Below are 21,724 nucleotides of genomic sequence, written 5' to 3'. Positions count from 1 at the left end.
GATGCACGGCCTGCTTTAAATTCACTCGCATATTATCAATGCAACCAGTCAACAGATGGTATACTCAATAACATGTAGTGGCTGCAAACCCTGTTTAAATTGTTTATTTTTGAAGTTGTTTTTGTAGGTGATGACTCCTCCCAACATAAAACAAAAAGTTACAAAATTGTCTATGTAATCAAAATCATGTGTAAGAGACTTCATAAAAAACAAACATGAACACATACATACACATATAGAAGTGAAAGTAACATAAAATTGGCAAACTATTGACCCTGTGATATTCAGCATTGGGTGCATGCAACCTGACAGTAACTGTAGAATATCTACAAAAGTCCAATTAAAGAATTATAGCATCTAACAACTTCAAAACACCAACAACTCCTGCACATTACATCGTGTGCAACCAGCGAGTACTGTAAGGTGGGGCACACCATATTCCTGACTCTGTTATGTGACGTCGTGTAAAGGTTCACAGTGTAATACAGCAGGATCCCCATCAAACAGTTTCAAGCAAGACTGTATATTTGGAACATACAAAATAAATTTTATTATCCATTCTCTTCATGTCTACATCTTATTAGAATTTCTAGACAATGGCATTGTCAAATAACACACCCAAATTAATTCTAATAATCCTGACAGGTGCAACAATACATTTCTGTCAAGTCCAGGTGTCAAAATATAACTGAATGTGAAAAGCAATTTAATCTTCTTCTTTGTTATTTCTCAACATAAAAAGGGAAGCCATGGCCCCGGCCGCAGAGACAGCTAGGCAGGACATGGCCATGAGCACACAGAAACACAGGTGAGGAAGTGGCTTCAGGGTTGGGCCCCGGTGGCTGCAGGGACTTGTGTGGCCAGAGTGTTAGGAGCAGAGATGACGGGTGATCCAGCAATGTTAGCCAGCGGCTGTGAGGAGGACATTGAGGTGATGCCTATGGGACACAAGGGGAAGGGGTCATTAATAACAGGGAAAACAGGTTGTATTGGTGAATAGATTGCATTGATTGTGGCCACAGAAGCAGTCGGATTATAATGTTGACATTTTCAGATGCTTCTCTTACAATTTGAACATATCTCATGTTTTGCAAAGCCCCTCCTCTTACCCCAACAAAACAACTGTCAGAATATGGATCTAACTTTTTATTAAAATTTTATCTGTCACTACATATTGACGAATCCACAAATAACTGGTAGGTAACAAGCCGCCATTAATACACATCAACGCCCTTTATTGCAGGTTGTCTTAGAAAGTGTATAACTTACTTCTATGCAATTACGTTCTATGTAACTGTACCCCTTACAACAATACTACCGTCATCAGGAAGAATCATTGAAGTTCCTAGTTTTTATAGCAGCTGTGACAAACTGAAATGTTAACTTTGCAAAAACACAAACTGTTACTTCATAAGTAATCCCATTTATTTCCTATATGAGAGGACGCCTAATTCACTGGCTGAACAGAGGACCAAGATATCCTTAAGAAGGGGATCCAATCATATTATAATTATCAATTTTGTCCCTCTCCCAGTGACTTGAAGATGGTATTTTGTTGTTCAAGTACATAACATTCCTCAACTAGCTGGCAAGCTAATCAAGTGAAAGCTTCATGTAATCAGTACAGTCCTGTTGCATTAGCAAAACATTAAAAAAACAACAACACATGCTTAATGAGAATGAATAAGAACATATCTGGCAGTGCAATTTTCCAGGATGATTAAATGCAACTGTAAATTGATTGACGGACCCAGTGTTTGTAAAGTTAAGTTATATTACACAGTTATATGTGGTGTAGTTTTTCTCTACTTTTCAATGTGAAATGTAATCAGGCAGAGTTGTGTTCATCCAATATCTGGGAGGGTATAATATAATGACTTCATACAGCTATGGCAATTTTGAAGGAAATCAAGATGCCTTTTATATGGTTAGTTTTGTTGTAGAGACATGGAGTGTTTGGGTAGCAAATCATTTCATACTTTATGCTACATTGAATTTTGAATCTAGCAATTTAGCAGTGTTGCACTGATGTTTGTAGGTCTATCCTGTGTCTACTACTTGAAATAAAATGAACTGAAAAGTTCCAGTCTGATCATTTGCAAATAAGGGTGCAACAATTCGTCGAAGTGATTGTCAAATCGATGACAAAATGAGTCACTGACACATTCAAAAGCTGACAAGTTGTTGGTAACCTCATCGCACATGTATTCATGCTGTGCGTGTACACATGAAGTGAGACATCTTGCCTCCTTACTATCTTTGTTGAGGGCGGGGCATTCAACACACCAACCAGGAAGCAACAGGTAAATAAAAACATAGCAAAATAAATAACTGAAGAGTGAGACATCTCGCATCCTTACTATCTCTGCCGAGTGTGACATGGGAAAACAAGCCACCAGGAAGCGACAGGCAAACAAAACAGTCAACATAGCAGCGACAGATCAGACACTATTGGGCTGCAAAGTTTCTAATGTCTGGGAGCTCAACGCTGCAAAATCTGTAAACTGATTTGAACTTGCTTTTCAGGGAACATGTCAGTAATGCGTTTGAGGAGAAGGCACTGTGACAGTCTACCTAACGATCCGATGTTAGAGCCACAATGCGAGTTTGGATTGCTAAATAAGGAGCATTAAGTTAATGTACAATTCATTATCTGATTAGTCAAATGATAGCTTCAATAATTGCTGATTAGTCGACTATCAAAATAGCCCTTAGTTGCAGACCTGTTTGCATATTGATCTGGGGACGTCAGTTGTGTTCACTTCAGACAATAAAAGGACTTAATAGTTGCATCATGAGAGCAAAATCTAAAAAACATCACCTATACCTTTAATAAGGGCAGTTCATTGCACTTTTGGTTACTTACCAGCCATCATACTTGAGGAGCTGACTGGTGTGGAGCTTGCAGCCATCCCTCCAGGAGTGGCCCCTCTTCCCTGGTCTTTTACGATGGGATCTGAGAACACAAGTAGAATGAAGCACGTCATGAACTAAAACCCACATCTTTTGTGACCGAGCCACTTTACTGAAGCAAACAGGCAAAGCTGCAAACAGAGTGATAACAATGTGAGAAACAAACTAACAGAAGTAGGGATGATCCATGGCCTCTCTGGCTGTGAGGCGAGCTTGATGGTCGTAGCGCAGGAGTTTGTCGAGGAAATCTAGAGCCTCCGTGCTGACCAGGTGCTGGTTCTCACTGTGCACAAACCTCTCCCACCTTTTGCGGGAGTGTCTGGAGAACAAACAAGGATACGGATTGTTAATGCAAGATATTCATCAGCAATGATCCATACAAGCAATTTTACTGCATTTGAGTGAAACAGCTATAAAGTTGTTTTTTTACCTTCCGAGAATGTCATTGAACCGAGGATCCAATTCAATGTTGTACTTGTCAATGTAGTCATACAGGTCCTCAGTGCCGAGTACTTTTGCAATTCGCACAAGCTGCAGGTTACAAGATACAGCATTCAATAATTAGAATACAGCAGGTGGTTATTTGTTCATATGAAGGATATGGAAAACTGCCTCTGAGGAAGAGAGGTGAAAAGTTTTCATCAGTGTACTTCTGATTTCACAGGAGGCGAGGGTGTTGTTATCAACAAATGCGTCAAAAAAATAACTTATAGGACGCACGTTCGCACTGACATTCAAACTGAGGTATGTGTTTGTCCAACACGTCTTATCTCCTTCTCTCTCTCTGGTAACGTCAGAGTGTTATTAATCTAATTAACACTGAGCACCCTAACGTCTTGGTTACAGCGTGTTATTAAAAAGCGCTGACATGTCCAAGTATTTTAGAAGTATACATATTGGTAATGAAAGAATAAAAATAAAGAAATGTGTATTTGCTATAAATATTTACTGAAGCAGAGAAAGAGAGAGAGAAAGACAGCAGAGTTCACAATACCCGTAAGGCCTACAGTCAGGCCATGCAAGCAGCTTGACATAATAATGACTGTACTCAACTTGGGGGTGATACTGAAAAGGGCACAAGTTTATGCACTCTACAGCCTCAACAAACCAAAAAATGTTCCCAACTGTGATACAAATATAGTAACTAAACCCCTTATGAGTAAATCTAATAAGGCAAGAGAGTACAACTTAGTAAAAGTAAACCTCTCTGTGACTTTAATGAGCTTCATCAGACTAACATGTGAATGATGAAGCTCAGAATGTTCTGGAACATGAACTCTGACATTCATGCAGGAAGTACCGGACATTTATTATACAACAGGAAATTAGTTTTTCCCTTTAAAAATACGAGGATACTTTCATGACCAATTGGTACATAAAAATACAAGAAATCAAGCGGGGGAGACAAAACAGACAAAACTTTTAACTTTAAATTAACACATCAGGGCTCAGGAACCTCCAAATCTCTGAATGCTGTCTTTTATCTTATGGGCTGCTTACTGCTAAGAAACTGATCCTCCTATTTTGGAAGAAGAAAGAATAAGCACCTACTCTCAAATTGTGGTTAACAGAGATGACGGACACACTTCATTTAGAGAGAATTAGATATGTTCTTAAAAACAGACTTGAGAAGTTTGAAAAATTTGGCACCCACTGATCTCCTTTTTGCAGAGCTGAAATAATAAACTTTTTGTGTACATTGTTAGGTAGCACTCCTTGGGAGGGTTGAGGTAGGATGGGATAAGGATGAAGACAGTTTTGCCTGATGATAAGGAATGAATAATCTTACTCATTGATACTGTAGACTGTGAGTTCAGGCCTTTAAATTACACTGTTACATGAAAATTGAATGTCGATGTGGATGCTTTGTGGAGATCTTGTTTTCCTTAATAAACATTTTGAAACACAAATTAACACATCAGCTTAATGTTGAATTGAATTGGAATTTATTTTTGAATGAATCACTCTTTAAACTGTGATTATCCTTTCTTTGATTTTACAATTATTTAGAAATTTCTACAATATGTTGCTTGTAAAATTCGAATAAGTATGTCGGTGTGTACACACAGTAAGCCTCATTTTGAGCCATTAAAAATAAACCTGGTTGCTATCATGTACCAATAAAGTTGAACCCCCATTTCGACTATAGTGTAACCTCGGCTTACAGCTGGTTCAAATAGGCCAATGAATGTTTTGGAAACCCTGTGTTCAAATTAACAGATGAGGTACAGATTAAGTCAGCAACACACATGACTGCAACAATGAGCTTGACATGGTAAAGCCAGTGTGCAATAGCACAGTCCTGAAGTTTGTTGATGACATATTCTTCTTCATTTTTGTAAACAAAACTTACAAAATGTAATAAAGGGTGTATGTGTTCTCTCACAAATCTGAGTTCCACCAGCAGAGCTGCTATGTGTCTCACTGTTCAGTGCATGGAGAATGTGGTTGCCAGAGTGTATCTTTAGTTACTATTCATTACGCAATTCTAACACACTCAGTGCCCTTTTAGACCTTAGGTGACCACATACACAAAAAAATGTAATGCACGATACATGAGTCTAACTTGGTTTGACATACCTGATCGTAGTTGTCATGACCGTGAAAGAAAGGCTCCTTTCTGAAGATCATGCTTGCAAGCATGCAACCCAAACTCCACATGTCCAAGCTGTAGTCATACATCTGCAAACGATACAGAGAGGGGACAAAATGAAGCAGCTTCACGAGTGCATTGGAAAGAAAAAATCTATTCACACTGCTTTATTGATAAAAGCCTGTGACCAACTTGTACCTGGTATTTAAAAACATGTAGAAAAAAACTGTATAGGAGCCTCACCTGGTAGTCTACCAGCAGCTCAGGTCCTTTGAAGTACCTAGATGCGACTCTCACATTGTACTCCTGGTTTGGGTGGTAGAACTCTGCCAAACCCCAATCGATAAGGCGAAGCTTGAAGTTGGAAAAAATGGGTTGAATGAATTTGCATAAAAATGTATAAGCCAAGTCACAGCAGCAAAGACTCAGTACGGGAAATAGTACCTTTCTGTGTTCATGATCAATCATGACATTGTGTGGCTTGACATCTCTGTGCATTATCCCCATACTGTGGCAGTAATCCAGGGCCTATCAGGTAAAAGACAACAAAAAGAGTCAAGACTGAATGCTGATTTGAGCACAATAGCATGTTTCAGGCAAAAATTCAACACTCAATGTCGTACAAATGAAATGCAACAAGGGCGAAATGTTACCTTTAAGATTTCGTACATGTAGAACCGTATGTCAAAGTCCGATAGAGTTTGATACAATTGCTGTAAAAGTAATACAATGTATGAGCCATGGTGGGATGAAGAATTTGTGTATGTAGAATTACAGGTCAAAAGGAGATCAGATCTTTACCTTGAAGTCTGTGTTGTTCACATGTTCAAAGACCAGAGCAGGGGTTCGGGACTAAAGAGGAAAAGAGAAAACCTTTTAGATTTATGTTGATGCATTTAAAATTCTACTTTTATACGAGTCAGATGTTACAACAACTCAAAAAGGAGAATCAAATTACCACAGGATCCTTGACGATATCTAACAGTGAGATGATATTTGGGCCACCCCTCAGATTTTCCAGGATTTTTATTTCTCTCTTGATTTTCTTTTTCTTGACAGGCTGGGAAAAAATAGGGAAATTATTATTATTATGTATTCAGAGAGGCATTTGCGAAACAGATTATTCAAAAGATTAACTCCATACCTTCAGTATTTTGACAACCACTTTTTCATTGTTTGTGATGTTTATGGCTTCAAAAACTTCACTATATTTGCCTCGCCCTAGTTTTCTGACAAGCTGATAGTCATCTTGGTTCCTAGAAATCAGAAAGCCACAATTATCAATGCAGATATGGCCTGACAAGATAGGCAAACAATCTGATCAAAAAACAAAAATGGGCAAACTTACCCCCATTCAACAACATGGGACTCATAGTCCCAGTATTCCCGAGGTCTCTGTGTGTTTACATCAGGGTAAACTCGAGAACGGCTTGGAACAGGGCCAGACATATTCTACACAAGATCTTCTCTAAATCTCCTGAAATAAAACAGACATTAAAACCAAATTTAATTATCACAAATAACAGCAAAGCACACGCACAAAAACAAACTTTCAGATTTTAAAAAATAACAACTGGACTTGTTTGGGGTTCTATGGGCTCCTGTCAGTAATTACCTTACATTACCAACAGGATAAGAGACTGGTTTTCATGATCTCAATTTAATTAAGAGAAAATATTTTGTACATTTCTTTTGATTAAGTCAGTTAACAAATGCTTGTGTTTATGGACAGATATATCTGATGCCCACTTTGAAGAAGCTATTTTTCCCCTCTACTTTTCAATAGTCTCCTCTTTATGTGGTTGTAGATGTTGCACATTAATTTTTGATTTTTTAATTTTATGTTTGCCAAACTGTAAATAATTCCTGTAAAATGTTGACCATGTTTCAACAACTGAGATATATGTGTATATATGTGAAGCTGAATAAAAAATGTTCAAAAAACAAACAAAAAAAGGCACAACTGTGAACTATTTGTGAATGAGGATGACATACTCTTAAAAATAGGTGACAAATGAATGTATTACAAGAGAACACAATACCTGGGAGGTTCCCTCCAGGATGATGGTGACAGATGAATTAGAACAGGAGCAACTGAGATGCCTTTATGATACGAAATCTAAAAATACATAAATAAAAGCCCACGGTAAGCCTAATGGAGTAAAACTATTAGTGTGAGAGCAGCAACATAAAAAACAGGCCTAAAAAATGCAAATGAAAATAAAACCTGAGTAATGCTAATAAATCAATCTTTTTTTTTAATCACTGTAACTATTTCCTCTAATGCACTGATGTTGATCTAAATGAGATGACATCAAATGGTATTTTTCAATGGAAAGGTTGCAATATTAGTAATAGTGGAATATGTTACCAGTGAAATTAAAAAAAGCACAGATAAAAAAACAAATACACTTGTGCTGAATAATTTGTGATTACTGTTTCGTGTGAAATACAGTAACCTGATTGTTAAATGGGGGCATCCAAACAGTTCAATCAGGAGGTACAGGGTTCAATACAGTCATCACTGGGGGCTACACCAAGGCAGTATCTCCTGTTGGAAAAGGGCAGAAAGTAGGTTGATTAAAATCAATGCTGTCAAATCAAGCAAACTGTGTGAGCTACAGTATTCTGTGCAGCAGAAGCTAGGAGGTACGCGTAAAAGATAGATCCATAGAGAAATACACGGTCAACAAATGGTTACCCCAGTACTGAGCGGTCGATCAGTTCCAGCAAGTTTCCCCGCTAAGTGATTTAATGAAAAGGTGAGCGTACGCACAAACCTTCTGTGGCTCAAGGCCTGTACAAGAGAAGCTAACAGCAAGCTAGCATGCTCACCGGGCAGCTAGCTTGATAGCATTAGCTCATCAACAGAGAAAAGCCGGCTGGAAAGTCTCAACTAGCTATCCACCACACTGTGAGGCTGCACGGGGAGGAATAAAGAGTCCTCGTCAAAATAGCCACAGCTATATAACACTAGTCTTCATTAACACAGACCTGAACGACCAGCAAGATATTTCCTAAAGCTAGAAAGTGCTAAGCTAACAGGCTAAGGGAGTGAATAGCCTGCTGGCTGGCGAGGCAGCAAGTGACTGACAACGCCTTGAAAAAACATCCCACAAACACTGGGATCGAGCTGTAGAAGAGCAGCGCGGTGGTATAACTTGTTCTCGGCTTTTCCCTACACGTAAAATAATCAATAGTAGTTCAGAATATACGACGATTTGTGCTTAAATAACACGATTACCTCTCAGCGTTGTTGGGACGTCAATATGGCGATGCCTGGGATCAAGAGCTTAGTGCGAGTGGCCTCTCCTGCAGAGGGCGCTCTTCTGTTTTCTGGCATGTGGGGAGATTGCAGCTCCCTCTGTCACCAACAGGTTTGCTAGAAGCTTTCACTTGTAGCTATGCATTTTTTGGATGAGCATTTAAACAAAATTGCAATATTGTGTCTGTAGTTTGGACAGTGGTGGACAAAGTACACAGCTGCATTATTTAAATCAAAGTATAGATCCTCCAGGTCAAATATTAATCCAATACAAGTGAAAGTTGCTCTGTCAGATTATTACTTGAGTTTGAAGTATTGAAGTACTTGCTTTTAAAAACACTTAAGTAGGCTATTCAAAGTACTTAAAAAAATCTTAAAACGTTGTATTTTCACAATACATAAGTGCAGTCAAGAATACATAGAAGTGAATTCATTGTATTCATTTTTTTTTTACAATGTTTATTATGTAAGTATTTGCTTGTTAGTCTACAGATTTTTTACTAGCTATTATTGTTACTGCGTGTACTTTTATTATTATTATTATTGTTTTATTTTTGTGTTGTTTATTTCTTTCTTTTTTTTTTCATTCATGTCACTCTTGTCTCTAGGTTTAGCATGAGTGGGTAATATGGGAAGATGTAGGGGATAAATGTTCTTGTTTGTAAAATGAAAAACTATAAATAAAACATAGGAGTACATTTGATTACAATATGTTTATTTAGAAACCATAACTTGAAATCTCTAAAAACTACACCATGGAATAAAAACAGACACTAATTTACTCCAAACTCAGACAACTTGGTTTGAAATGTTCATCTGGAATAAAACAAATGTTACGTAGCTCAGCTCGCTTCCTCAGGTTGGACAGTGAATTTTTGTATGTTTGGGCAGAGTGGGAAACAAGGAGAACATTTCAAATGATACGTATCATTCTTCATTTCAAAAACCTCTAAACACGGGCTGAAGATATGGACATGGGAGCTCAGGTGGAGAATTATAGCCATCATTACCACCTCTAAATGAACTGCTCTGTGTTTGCTCCACGTTCAACCGTGGAGACGCACGATATGCAGGTACGACTAAACCACTGAGACAAACAGAACTACACAAACACAGTTTACTGTCTTAGGGATTAGATTTGAGCAAAGAGAAGGAAATTCATGAGCTGACTTCAAAGCAAAAGTAGTGAGTAACTAGAGCACGGATAGAAATGTAGTAGACTAAAAAGTACAATAATTGTCTTCTGAATGTAGTGGAGTAAAAGTAATAAGTATCCCCCAAAAATAATACTCAAGTAAAGTACAGATACTCAAAAAATGTACTTAAGTACTGTACTCAAGTAAATTTACTCTGTTACTGTCCACCACTGGTAGTTTGGAATTATTATCCCTGAATCTAATTTGCATGAATCCAACCTATACTTTCTGTAATGTCTGCTTCTGTTAATTTCATCTAGAAATGTGTATATTCAGCCACTACGCTCCTAAACTATGGAACAGCCTGTCTGAGGATCTGAGAGGAGCTGACAGAGATATTGGGACTTTTAAACGTAAACTAAAAATATATTTATTCAGTTTTATTACTTACCTTATACTGTAATATTAATTTAAATGTTGCTCTATTATTTTAGTAATTGTAATTGTTATCTTATTCTATTTTTTTTTATTTATACATTTTTTTTATCTACTCAGTTTTATGGATATTTTTAGCCTTAGTTTTATTTTCAACTCTTATCCTTAACCTTTTTAAATCTTTTTATTTTAATTATTTGTAGTCTTAACTTATTTTAATTACACATATTTTATTGTTGGTGTGCATTAGTCTCTATTTTATGTTATTTTAATTTTAATTTTAATTTTAATTATTATTTTTTATATTATTATTATTATTATTATTATTTTCCCCTAATATGACTTGCCATTGCTTTATTTCTTCTTTCTTGTCTTTCAATTGCTGTAAAGCACTTTGGGCTACATTTGATTTGTATGAAAGGTGCTATATGAATAAAGCTTGATTGATTGCTATTGCCACCATGTGCATGGATGGCCCTGATCTAAGATTGTTGAGGCCAAAATTGTTCAGAGGGCCTGCATGATTCAAAGAGATAAACTAGGGTAGACACGAGACTGTTATAAATAATTGTAAAAAAAAACAACAACATTGCTTTAAATCACCTCAGAACTTCATTCTTGTGTTGGTCATTTCTGGGCAATTATCCCAAGGGGTATTTCCAGATAAATGCTCAATGGGGGCTGTTTTAAAATGATCTTTGTTTGGATTAAATATAGGGTTCACTGGGCAAATGGACAATGGTGAAATACAGAAAACAATGCCTGTTCTGTGGCATCATATAAAAGGCCACCTCAGTCATAGAAAGAGCCAGGGGCATGTTCCCGAAGTTAACAACCACCTGTAATATATACATTATAGAGAGACAGGCTAATCCTTTATGTGTTTAAATGTTTAAAACCTTTGTTTTTATCTTGATTTCAAATTATGAATAGGCCTTTGTAAACTCTTCCTGTAGCTTAATTGTTGCTCTCCTTCCCACAAGTCATGCACTGTTTAACACGCAGAAATAGGCTTTGACTTCAGCTCAATCTGATACATTTGGCTACAGTCTATAATTATAGGTCCGGACTTTTTAAAGGTGAAAGCAGCAGATAAAAGCCACAGAGCTCTAGCTGACAGACAGTGAACACAGCAGGGGACGCTGGGGACCAAATTCAACAATGAAAATGTAAGTTATTGTTTTTTATCCATTTAGATATTTGTCTTTTCAAGATTTACAGTGTTATACATTTTGATGTTGTGAACTTTGCATTAATCAAAGCTTTTGTTTGTTTCAGATTACTGTGTGTATTTCTTGCAATTGCAAATATGGTTGCAACTGCCCCCATAAGAGGTATTGATCTAGTGTAGGAAAAACAATGAAATGTGCTATTAAGTTTTGTTATGCATGCTCAAGATTGATGACACTCTTTTCTTTCTTTCGTTATTTTCTTCCTTTCTTGCTCTCTATTCAAGCCGGAAGAGAAAATGTGTTAAGCTTCCTTGAAGGTAAGTTTACTCTGTCCTTTTTATTGTCCTTTTTTGCTTTCATATTCCATCCTCTGCTTTTTGAAATCTATGTATCTATGTAAATAATTGATGTGAATCTCTAACAGATAATCTGTTTGTTACTGTTGATATAGCTACACTCACCACAACCACTGAGCAGACCATACATACAACTTCAACAGGTTTGTTTTTCAAATTTTAACCATTAACTGTACTGCATGATGTTTTATTTTTTATATGGACAACTTATCTCTCTAGATTTTCAAAGTAGTTTTTGTTACCCAAGAAAACAGATGTGAGGTTTAAAGATTAAGGGAAAAACAGGATGGGGACTTTTATGGTATTTGTGTCTGTCTCTTTAAAGAAGCTGACACTTCAGGATGTTCTGTAGCAGAACCTATTACATTATCTGATCATCCTGTTTAACATCTCAGTGCTTGTCCCCGTGATTTTTACTTTTGTCTGCAGTCGTAAAAAACCCTCCAAGTGAACCTGAGACAGAGCAAGAGTCTGCTGGTACATTTTGTGCTTTCTTCTGAAATAATCATATTGTTTATATATTTATAGTTAACAGATCTGTTTGATTCTTGTACTTTGATTTGGTATTACACATTCGAGTACATAACAGGAGTTGATTTTTGGTGAGAACTATTGTTAGGTCTTCATTTAAAAAAAGCATCATCCTCGTTCACAGATATGTCAGAGGCAAGATCCAGAGAGGGTTATGGCACCAATAAATTTACAGGTATGTATAGACTTTATTTCTTGTCTTAGTTTCATAAATTATATTTAATTTCAGTAAAATACATTTTGAATATTTCAGAAACTGAAAATTCAGATGCAAACACTTAAAAATTGAAATAGCATATTGAGGCAGATGCTGTAGCGATGAATTTCCCTGTGCCCAGACCCTGACAGCCACAAGACCATGGAAAAAGGTCTTTCATGGAGGAGGACAGGAAGCTTCATCAAAGACAATACTAGGCTGATGGGTGTTAGGGGTAGGCCAACTAAGGATTGGGGGAGCAGAAAGCACCCCGGGTCTGTTGGGGCACAACAAGCCAGCAGAGAACACATTGACCTGAACAGCCAGGAAGGGCTGACTGTGGGTGCTCGAAATGTGGTAAGTTTGGGTGGCAACCAAGTGAATGACAGTGCAAACCAAGGCACCAAATTTCAAAGAAAGGCAGCACCAGGAAGGGTTCCCGTGTCAAATGTTATGTTGACCCAAGGCCAGAGCAGAGAGGTGGTGGACCTTGATAGTTTGGAAGAGAACAATGGCAGACATGCTCTAACGGACAACAGAGGACACGCAGACATTGACGGTAAGACTAGATTCTCTTCATGTTGTTCAACAATAAAAAAATACATTGTTCTATGAATGAAACTATGAGCAAACTAAAGGCTAAGAAAATCAATTTTAATATTCCAACAGAAACTAGAGAACTGTTCAGCTCTGAAACGTATCCAGCTGGTAAGACTTGTTTTTATCTCAACTGGTGAATAAAGTTACAATGTTATTTGATTTCACAGAATACTGCCACGAAAGATCTGTCATATCTCAATCCTCTTTTTATGTATTTCAGCACCTCCAGGGCACATGCCCAGTGGCTCGACTGTTCCAGTAAAAAGCAGAACGTCCTGATCACTCCAGCATTTGTTTCCTCTGTGCTTGAATCAGGTGAAGCTTTCTGCTTCAAAATGCCTTCACTACAGACTTGCTGTTTTTTTTTTAACCACGTAATGCACATTTAGATTAATAACATTCCATCCTCATCAAATTGTATGATCCCTAGACCTTGTTTTGTCATTGTATGAATGTAATGTTGAATCATGTTTTGCTCCCTTTTTTTTGATGATTCCTTTTCTTCCTCATTCTGAGTCAGGCGCCAACATCTGTTGAATCATAGGAGGCATGGATGCTGCTTCCAAAAACAGTTCCTTTAGGGATTTTTTAATCCACATTTAGATTTTTACATGTGTTTTTTGTTTTGTGATCATGTAGAACAATGTACAGCAGTCATTATCATTCTGTTTTTCTCTTTTTACAAACACTATTAAAGAGTGAGCGTCTGCGTTGTGATTTGTGGTGGGATTTTGTGACTTTTTTTTCTTACAGCTAAACTCCCTGCATTGTTTAAATGTTGTCTCCTACAAATAAATACAAAAAGAAAGAACATGTTTCCTGTTTGTTTTTTTTTAATAAAAATTGTAATTTAATTTAAAATTAGTTAGATACAACTGCACAGTTTCAGTTGGCTCATGATTTGCAAAAATGATACAGACAACACCATATTCACTTTAACACAATACTCAGTGAATAAAATATGAATCACTGACATGCTACATACATAAAAATATACACATTATGCCATCATCAGGGACAAATTTGAAGTGTTCCTCTTACCTACTGCTGAGGCAGGTCACTCAAAATTTCATATCACTTTGTAAATCCATAGGGGGAAACTTTGGAACTGATCCCCTGGTGCTTAAAAATAGAAATGTGTTACCCTAATGATGATAATAATTTCTACAACTTGAACCTTTCTGCCAATGTGGCGGGTAAACCTTAACCTGTCACAGTAAATATTTGACCCTGTTTGGCTGCCTATTTCTTGCCCTCAATAATGCTGTCAGAGAATAGCTAACAATGCAAAAGGTGTGCAAAACAAACATACTGTTTATAGCTTTAAAAAGCAATAGTGGAAACATTCATGAAATATTAATTGATCTGTTGTATCATTTCCTATAATGCTGCAGCTCACTGTACACATCTGACTGGACTCCATGTAACTCCTGAAAAAAAGAAAGCACATTATCATGAAATCTATAGAAGAAAATCCCTCAACATCTCCTATATTTAGTGTTCTGTAGTCCAGAGTAATAGCAGCAGCAGTAGTGGAGTAGTTCAGTTCAGCTTTACCTGATAGGGGGATTCAATGACTTCAGTTGACATTTTCTTTGATAATGATGATGGTTGACTTCTTTTCCCTGTGACAAATTTAGAAGAGTCCAATTAATCCCTGGACATTTCACCCTAACTTAACAGTAATACACGCAATGTAGGTGCTCACCATCATGTGAATCTGAGTCCCTTTTCTTATTGGGGCGAGACACCAAGCAGAACACCGTTATGGTGATGAGTATGGTCAAGATGATATCTGAGGCAATAATGCCTATGACAGATCCCAGATCTATCATGTAACAGGATTCACAGTCTGTGAAGAGGAGGCATAGGGTTGTTGGCTAAAACCAAAACACCAAACATCTTTCATCTTAGGTCAAGGTGAAGGAAAAATACATACTTTGCTGTTCTTCTGTAGATCCTGAAAGAATAGAAATAATGAATGAAATCTCAGTTACTATTGTACAATTGTTATAACCACTATCACACCACTCACCAAAAATGGAACCTACAATACAAAGAGCGTCAGACATCTTCTTAGACTTGGTTGCTGGTAAAGGAGGAAATGAGAAGCTGAGTATGATGGCCACCAGTCCTTTGCTCTCGGTCAAATGTCGGTGTTGTCATACCCATTGATGCTTGAGGGGGGCGGATTCATGGGTAATAGCTGTCCACAGGCGATACTGTCTGTGGTGTGTGAGTACTGTCAGCATGTGACTGTCTGTAGGAGGAGGAAGGTGTCCACTCAAAGAGGAGGAAGCTGGTGTGTCTGGTTCCTCTCTCACACCCATGTAAGACTGGTTCCTCTCATATGTATGTCACTTTTGATTATTATAAGATTTTCTTAACTTTAAATACATCTTTTCATACTTGTAATGCAACTTTCTCAGTGATGCCATAATCAGGAGCTGTTTAAAGTTGGTTTAATTTCACTGAGAAAGTTGCAGTTTCAGCAGAAATATATCAGATTGTATCTTCATACTGAGCATTTCCTATAAGCTGTGGTTTTAGTGCAGGAGGTTGGCCGCAGTCACTGCTAACTACTGAGGGCCACTGTGCAACCACAGATGACAGGTCACATTCATTGTCAGTGTCAAAATACCTTTTTGTTTCATATAGCACATGTGTAATAAATACTTACATGATCCAATCCAATCCATTTTATTTATATAGCACATTTTAAAAACAACAAGGTTACCAAAGTGCTGCACAACAAATACAAACAGTAGAAATAAATAATAGTAAAATTTAAAATACAGTACATTAAAGGACAAACAGAGACCAACATAAACTCTCGTGCTGTATTAAAAGCCAGGGAGTAAAAATTAGTTTTAAGACGTGATTTAAAAGTATCCAGGGTGGGGGCCATTTTGACTTAAGTGGGTAGCTCATTCCACAGTTTAGGAACTACCACTGAAAGAGCTCGGTCTCCCCTTGTCTTTTGTCGGCTTTTTGGCATGACAAGACGCATCTGATCAGCAGACCTCAGTGCTCTGGAGAGGGTGTAGATGTGTATGAGGTCAGAGATGTACTGAGGTGCCAGACCATGTAGTGACTTAAAAACAAACTTTAAATCTTGAAATCAATTCTAAAATGGAAAGGGAGCATTTTAGAATGCTATTAGATGATTTGGAAAGTATTACCTTTCTGTTAAAAGTTACACATAAAAATCAACAGTTACAATTTGACATTGTTAAAAAAAAGTTGAGAAAAAGGGCTGGACAGCATGTGGCAAGCCTTCGTTTATCAAACAAACAGCTGGAGAAAGAAGTTACCCTAATGGTAAATCTATCATCCCTTAAAAACTTTGTGACAAAAAACAGAGGACCAATTTAAAATACAAACTTTTTGGATACATAAGTGTTTTTCTCATTCTTCATTAAAGGTTAATGAGTTGTAAATTTTACATGACCAAGATTAATGCTACTTTAGTTGGTTGGTCAGGCGTTAGCTAGCAGCATGAAAACAAAAGCATTTTACAGTTTCCAACTCAGAAATCAAGCCATGAAGGACAGAAAACTTAAAAGTCTGTCCATCATGCTTTGTAGAAAAGGTGACCTGCTGGAAGACGATTTTCCCTTAAAAAAATGAATATTATATCATATATTACCTGTCATAGTGAGACAACTGAGACGATGAAGACCTTAGTAATAAACCCAATAACAAGTTATTTTGAAAAACAAAATTTCTTTAAACTTTTTCTCAGTTTCATTAGGCAAAAAATAACTTGGGATTCTATTTTCAGTTTGTTTCAAACCGACCAGATTGTACTGAATTGTATTGCACCAAAGTGTTGTTCATTTTAATGAATCATCACTGAATAGAACCATAGTCGGATCAGATTAATTAGTGGTATAATTAACTCAACATCCAGCAATGAAATATAGGTGAAGGGAAATATAAAAAACTTCTCGAAACAGCTACAAAATTCATAGAAGTTAGATTATCTTGTTTAACAATCCTATTCTTGCTGACCGTTATTCAAAATGATTTTTTTTAATGCTAGACAGAGAGACTTCACTGAGTGATGAACCACGGCTGTGCACCTGTACAGGAGGTAGATCAAACAGACATTACAGAGATATCGATCCTGCTTTCTGGACATTTTTGTGTGTGTTTCTTTGAAGCTAAAGACCCACAACATCAACTCAACATACAGACTTCACATCTGCTCAAAATCTTATCAGGCCCTCTGTTAGCCGCACAGCTCCACTGCTGCTTTTGAAAAGTAGAACAAGGAGATAAGCAGAAGTGCTTGTAAGAACAAAACAGAGAATAGGAACCACCTTGAAAGCTACCAAACATTAAAAAAATAACCTAACACACGCACAACAATGATATTAACTGAACACTGAAAAACTTGATTTGAGTGCTGATTTTTGACCTTCTTTATTAAAGAGGCTTTAAATTATATTTATACCATTATTTCTCTTTAAAAACTCCCCAAAAATGTTGTCTCTCTTTCAAAACCACTTGTATCAATACAGCTTTAAGTTCTGAAATATTAACACATCATGTCCAGATCCAGTTAAAACCATGGTTAAAACCCAGCATCCTAGCATTTTGCAACCCAAAAGTCACCTGCAGAGGGTGCTGTTTGGTGTAATTACTGTACCAACATTTATGAAACAAGGAAGCAGTCAGACATTTTTAATTCAAGTTTTTTTAATGGGATAAACACACATTCACAGTTTCCTTTGAAGGCATGAACATCTCTTAATATTCAGTTTTTCTAAACATAAGCACACTGTAGAAAATAAAACTGTTGTTTCCAAGGTAAAGGTTTTTCCCCTGGTAAAAGGAAATTAGCACTGCTGGTTTTATGGCAAAGGATGGAGTTAAGTCCATGTTTTACTGTAAAATATTTTTTTTTACCATAGAAATAAAAAATGTTTGGCCATATAGTTAACATGAAAATACCATATACATAACAAAAAAAATCCCATTTTTTTTAAAACGGTAAAATACGGGCAGCTGTGGTTGCCAGCATTTCACCGTAATAAACACGGTACAACTTTTTCCCCTTTTACTGTTTAAGGTTTGAGTTTCATTCCACATTTTACCGCTTTATACGGTAAAACCGTATACAGGTTTTTACCATGGAAATAAACAATGTTTAGCCATATAATTAGCAGAATTTCATCTTAACAAATACGGTATAACTTTTTATACTTTTACGGTAAAAGGATGTTAGTGGTTATTTTACGGTAAAAGTTGGAGTTTAATTCCATATTTTACTTTAAACAGTACAAAAAAGGAACTACTGAACTATAATTATGCCTTTGATATTGCGTATTTAAAATAAATGCAACAGTTCACTCAATCTTTCATAACATTTTGTCATACATTTTTGAAAAACAGAATCTAAAGAATTTACATAACTTCACATTGCCCAGAGCAGTTTTTGGATTAGCTCTTGCAGTTGGCCCGCACATTCATGTACACTTTGTTAGCTGTGAAGAGGTGAAAAGAAAGAATTAATACTCAAAGAGCAACACGTGAGGGGGATTAAAGGCAGTCAGCAGGTGTGGTTTAATAAAATAATAAAGAGGAAAATAGAAATAAAGGTCAAAAGGTCTTCAATCTGTGTATGATAATAAAACAAGACTTCAAAAAGTAGGTCAGATTTGAAAATTCTTCAGGTGAGCAAGATGATAAACACTGAATCTCCAATTGATTTAGCCATACATGTTTAATAGCAGAAATAAACTAATATGTATGACTCATTCTAGCTGCGTTACCCCACCATTTTCTATCCTCTGACGCCGAGCACTGGCACATCGGTAGGTGACAATGACAATGATAAGAGTCAGCAACAAGTCTGCACAGATGATGCCTGCCATTGTCCCTGGCTCAATCCTGTAACAAGAAACCGTGCAGTCTGAAAAACACAGACGGACAGTTAATGAACTGTCAGACAGAAAATAAGAGTGGGATGTAGGATGTGAACTCAGATCCGCTGGAAAGAATGTGTCACTAGTAAGCTTACTTAGTTTTTTTTTAATGGTGGCAGTGACTTGATTAGATTTTAATTTGTCCTTGTTTGTTGAACATACCTGCAAGTATCACAGCCAGGCCTTAAAGAAAGGGAAGAAGCAAACATGAAATCAGCAGCAGTAGCTTTATTCATATTGGTGTCAATCTACAACACATTTCAGTTACGTTTCTGTTATGCACCAAAATTGTGGTTTTGCTTTCCTGTTTAAGACAAGCCAAATGTTTGCATGCAGGAAGGTGAGAAAAGCAATAAAAATGTGCTTACCACAGAAAAAAACGAGGACAGTGTATAAGCGTTTGTTGTATGCCATTGTTGCAGTTGTCCTTTCAGTTTTTGCTTTCTGAAGAAGGAAATGAGACCAAACTTTGTCTTGTGTTACATCCCTCAAAATGAAGAACTTAAGTCAACATGCTAAAATGTTTTTATTATTTCACATCCTTTAAATTTCCATCTAACAGTGGAATCACTCTTACTGTTCGAGTGCACATTTCAGCCTTTTCAATCATCAATCTTGATGAACAACTCTGCATATGCTCGTCTGTTTACTAAGATATCCATTGATATAAGCTTAATCAAAGAAGAAGCTATTCTTCTTCTTGGCTCTTTATCAGAATATATCACTTTACAAGAAGAGATGAGAAACAGAAAAATAGAAGTTAAAAGATTCAAAGAAAATTACATTTTTTAATATTTTTCAGAACCACAATTCTTAAACAGAATAAGAGTAAAGGAATATTCTGTAGATACATTTTAACAAAGCAAACATTACTCATTACATTCTCATAATTTATCTTCAGTCTAAAACAGACATGTAATAGTTAAAGTTGGGTAGACAATGTGAGTGTGAGTGAATATATTGTCGTACCTGCTCCCACCCCAGGCTGATGTGACGTTTGGAATCCAGTAGATTATGTTTTCTTAAGAACGTCTGTTTTGAGAGCTGACGTCAATTTTTCTTTACTTCCCGTGCTGAGCGGAAACACCGCCTGTCTGTTTCAGTGTCAGCTCAATGCTGGGGATTAAGTACAACAGCTGATTTTATCTGCCGGATTACTAAAGGTTTATATAGGAGAAACTGTTAAAAGTCCCGGAGAAGATAGTCTTGATCTCTGCACTTTACTTTCCAAATGACAAAATTAGACACTTTTCACAGAGATGAAGATATAAAGAAGATATTGAACCTTTTTTAAACTGACACTAACACCATCAAATCTCAATAATAAAACAAAGTGTTCTTACTACAGCCACTCCAGCTACACACTACTTTACGTTCTACATCAAGTAAATTAATATCTTCCACCATATGGTATGTATGAAAACTTGGTGGAGAACATGAGCTGGATCATCATCAGGGCCTGTTTATAAATCAGAGAAGAGAAACCATTATAACAGAAAGATAAAAAAGTTTCTATGGGTAGTATTAACCCCACTTCTGTGGTCCTATTCAGACTCTTAAATCATCTGATTTGTTACTTAACCACCCACAAGGGATTCAAGGTTTGATTTGATTAAAACCATTTTCAAACAGCCACTTTGGATCATTTTCAACAACGGTCAGAAATGTCTAATGACCAACTTGTCTGATCAAAACAGTCCTTAAATATATATTTATATTAAAAAAGACACTGTCTGTGTGGGTTTTCATCAGTTTCACTTCAGCTCAGCATTGCCTTGTCTAAAAGAAGATTGATTCTGACTATGAACAGCAGATGGAGCTCTGAACCTTTTATGGACAACATTAATCACCACAGACTGATGTCTATGAAAGCGGAATTTCTCATGAAAAAGTTTTACAGTATTTTTCTTTAAGTGAAATAAGTGTTTTCTTTTTTGTTTTTTTTATAATACAACCGCAAAAAGCTGAAAAGCCGTCATCAGTTTGTCATTTTCAATATCTAATTTCCCATGCCTATTGAGCCAAATTGATGTAATTAATAATTAATCAACACTGAAACACAAAACTCTATATGACAGACTGTACATCAGTTAATCATGGTGTCTTTGCCTTCAGTAAGTCATACATAAGAATAAAACTTAAATAACATTTTCTCTCTGCTCATTTCTTTTCTAAATTTAAATAAAGTAATAATCATTTCAATTAAAAAAAACAGAGAAGAAGTTGAATTTTAGGATTGTGCTATTCATTTACAGTATATTTTATGTATGCTTCTAGGTTTTATTACTTTGGAAGTTATATTGTTCTCTTTTCGTTCGTCTGTTTTGGAGAGAAGAGCAGTATTGTGTGCTATCTTTTATATTGTTACTTTTTAAAGGTGGGGTACATACAATTCTGACCCAACACAGGATTTGTTGAATTCAGCAAATTACTTGTCATGGTCAGATGGAAATTCCCAAGCAGGATATTGGGTTTTCGTCGAAGGATACGAAAATAGGGAACAAGTAAGCAACACACTATTCCAGCACCTTGGCGACAGGTAGCATTAAACTCTTGGCTTAACCTTTGCCAGCTACTCTCTTTCTTTCAACTTT

The 21,724-nt window shown here is 36.5% G+C and overlaps 4 protein-coding genes across 6 annotated transcripts; 1 reads left to right on the top strand and 3 right to left on the bottom strand.

The window, feature by feature from the left end:
- Positions 1-524: 524 nt before the first annotated feature.
- LOC117822640 (casein kinase II subunit alpha-like) lies at positions 525-8,915 on the bottom strand. Of its 2 annotated transcripts, XM_034697488.1 has the most exons (15): positions 8,751-8,914; positions 7,966-8,057; positions 7,549-7,625; positions 6,855-6,983; positions 6,651-6,762; positions 6,465-6,566; positions 6,308-6,358; positions 6,160-6,219; positions 5,951-6,034; positions 5,750-5,860; positions 5,494-5,595; positions 3,344-3,444; positions 3,084-3,232; positions 2,867-2,956; positions 525-938 (listed from the first exon to the last, which is right to left on the bottom strand). In XM_034697488.1, exons 4-15 carry the CDS (start codon positions 6,953-6,955, stop codon positions 823-825), a joined length of 1,179 nt encoding a protein of 392 aa, XP_034553379.1. In that variant the 5' UTR covers positions 6,956-6,983; positions 7,549-7,625; positions 7,966-8,057; positions 8,751-8,914; the 3' UTR covers positions 525-822. The 2 variants fall into 2 exon arrangements, with proteins under 2 accessions (XP_034553379.1, XP_034553380.1); XM_034697489.1 differs by having other exon boundaries at positions 6,855-8,057; positions 8,751-8,915.
- Positions 8,123-13,977, top strand: LOC117822641. Of its 2 annotated transcripts, XM_034697491.1 has the most exons (11): positions 8,123-8,268; positions 11,392-11,511; positions 11,621-11,676; positions 11,799-11,831; positions 11,966-12,013; positions 12,300-12,347; positions 12,526-12,576; positions 12,740-13,156; positions 13,267-13,305; positions 13,418-13,512; positions 13,718-13,977. In XM_034697491.1, exons 2-10 carry the CDS (start codon positions 11,504-11,506, stop codon positions 13,474-13,476), a joined length of 759 nt encoding a protein of 252 aa, XP_034553382.1. In that variant the 5' UTR covers positions 8,123-8,268; positions 11,392-11,503; the 3' UTR covers positions 13,477-13,512; positions 13,718-13,977. The 2 variants fall into 2 exon arrangements, with proteins under 2 accessions (XP_034553382.1, XP_034553381.1); XM_034697490.1 differs by having other exon boundaries at positions 13,418-13,977.
- A 60-nt stretch (positions 13,978-14,037) lies between these two features.
- On the bottom strand, positions 14,038-15,400 carry tyrobp (transmembrane immune signaling adaptor TYROBP). Its single transcript, XM_034697492.1, has 5 exons — positions 15,233-15,400; positions 15,137-15,157; positions 14,906-15,049; positions 14,755-14,822; positions 14,038-14,627 (listed from the first exon to the last, which is right to left on the bottom strand). The coding sequence occupies exons 1-5, from the start codon at positions 15,267-15,269 to the stop codon at positions 14,571-14,573; spliced, it is 327 nt and encodes a 108-aa protein (XP_034553383.1). The 5' UTR covers positions 15,270-15,400; the 3' UTR covers positions 14,038-14,570.
- A 2,483-nt stretch (positions 15,401-17,883) lies between these two features.
- Positions 17,884-20,318, bottom strand: hcst (hematopoietic cell signal transducer). The gene is made up of 5 exons (XM_034697493.1): positions 20,100-20,318; positions 19,499-19,574; positions 19,293-19,313; positions 18,983-19,117; positions 17,884-18,689 (listed from the first exon to the last, which is right to left on the bottom strand). The coding sequence occupies exons 2-5, from the start codon at positions 19,542-19,544 to the stop codon at positions 18,646-18,648; spliced, it is 246 nt and encodes an 81-aa protein (XP_034553384.1). The 5' UTR covers positions 19,545-19,574; positions 20,100-20,318; the 3' UTR covers positions 17,884-18,645.
- Positions 20,319-21,724: the final 1,406 nt, after the last annotated feature.

The sequence above is a fragment of the Notolabrus celidotus genome, chromosome 12, assembly GCF_009762535.1.
Source record: "Notolabrus celidotus isolate fNotCel1 chromosome 12, fNotCel1.pri, whole genome shotgun sequence".
Lineage (NCBI taxonomy): Eukaryota > Metazoa > Chordata > Actinopteri > Labriformes > Labridae > Notolabrus > Notolabrus celidotus.
Note: the sequence above shows the minus strand (reverse complement) of the source record. Positions and strands in the feature narration are given on the sequence as shown.